General features: G+C 42.2%; 1 protein-coding gene across 1 annotated transcript; it reads left to right on the top strand.

Annotated features, from left to right (window-relative positions):
• Window positions 1-6: 6 nt before the first annotated feature.
• On the top strand, window positions 7-528 carry LOC102741457 (large ribosomal subunit protein uL6; the record flags this gene model as incomplete). The annotated part of the gene is made up of 1 exon (XM_006731408.3): window positions 7-528. A coding segment is annotated over one exon (522 nt), but the record flags the coding sequence as incomplete, so codon positions are not given.

The following is a 528-nucleotide window of genomic DNA, read 5'->3' as shown; positions in this document are numbered from 1 at the left end:
ATCTCTCTGAAGGGACGCACAGTTATTGTGAAGGGACCCAGAGGAACCCTGCGAAGGGACTTCAATCACATCAATGTAGAACTCAGTCTTCTTGGAAAGAAAAAGAAGAGGCTCCGAGTTGACAAATGGTGGGGAAATAGAAAAGAGCTGGCTACTGTTCGCACTATCTGTAGTCACGTACAGAACATGATCAAGGGCGTTACACTGGGCTTCCGTTACAAGATGAGGTCTGTGTATGTTCACTTCCCCATCAACGTTGTTATTCAGGAGAATGGTTCTCTTGTTGAAATCCGAAATTTCTTGGGTGAGAAATACATCCGCAGGGTTCAGATGAGGCCAGGTGTTGCTTGTTCTGTATCTCAAGCCCAAAAAGATGAGTTAATTCTTGAAGGAAATGACATTGAACTTGTATCAAACTCAGCTGCTTTGATTCAGCAAGCCACAACTGTTAAAAACAAGGATATCAGAAAATTTTTGGATGGTATCTATGTTTCTGAAAAAGGAACAGTTCAGCAGGCTGATGAATAA

This window comes from Leptonychotes weddellii, unplaced genomic scaffold (assembly GCF_054177405.1).
Source record: "Leptonychotes weddellii isolate Sample4059 unplaced genomic scaffold, ASM5417740v2 HiC_scaffold_66424, whole genome shotgun sequence".
Lineage (NCBI taxonomy): Eukaryota > Metazoa > Chordata > Mammalia > Carnivora > Phocidae > Leptonychotes > Leptonychotes weddellii.
This window is presented reverse-complemented; position numbering and strand designations above follow the sequence as displayed.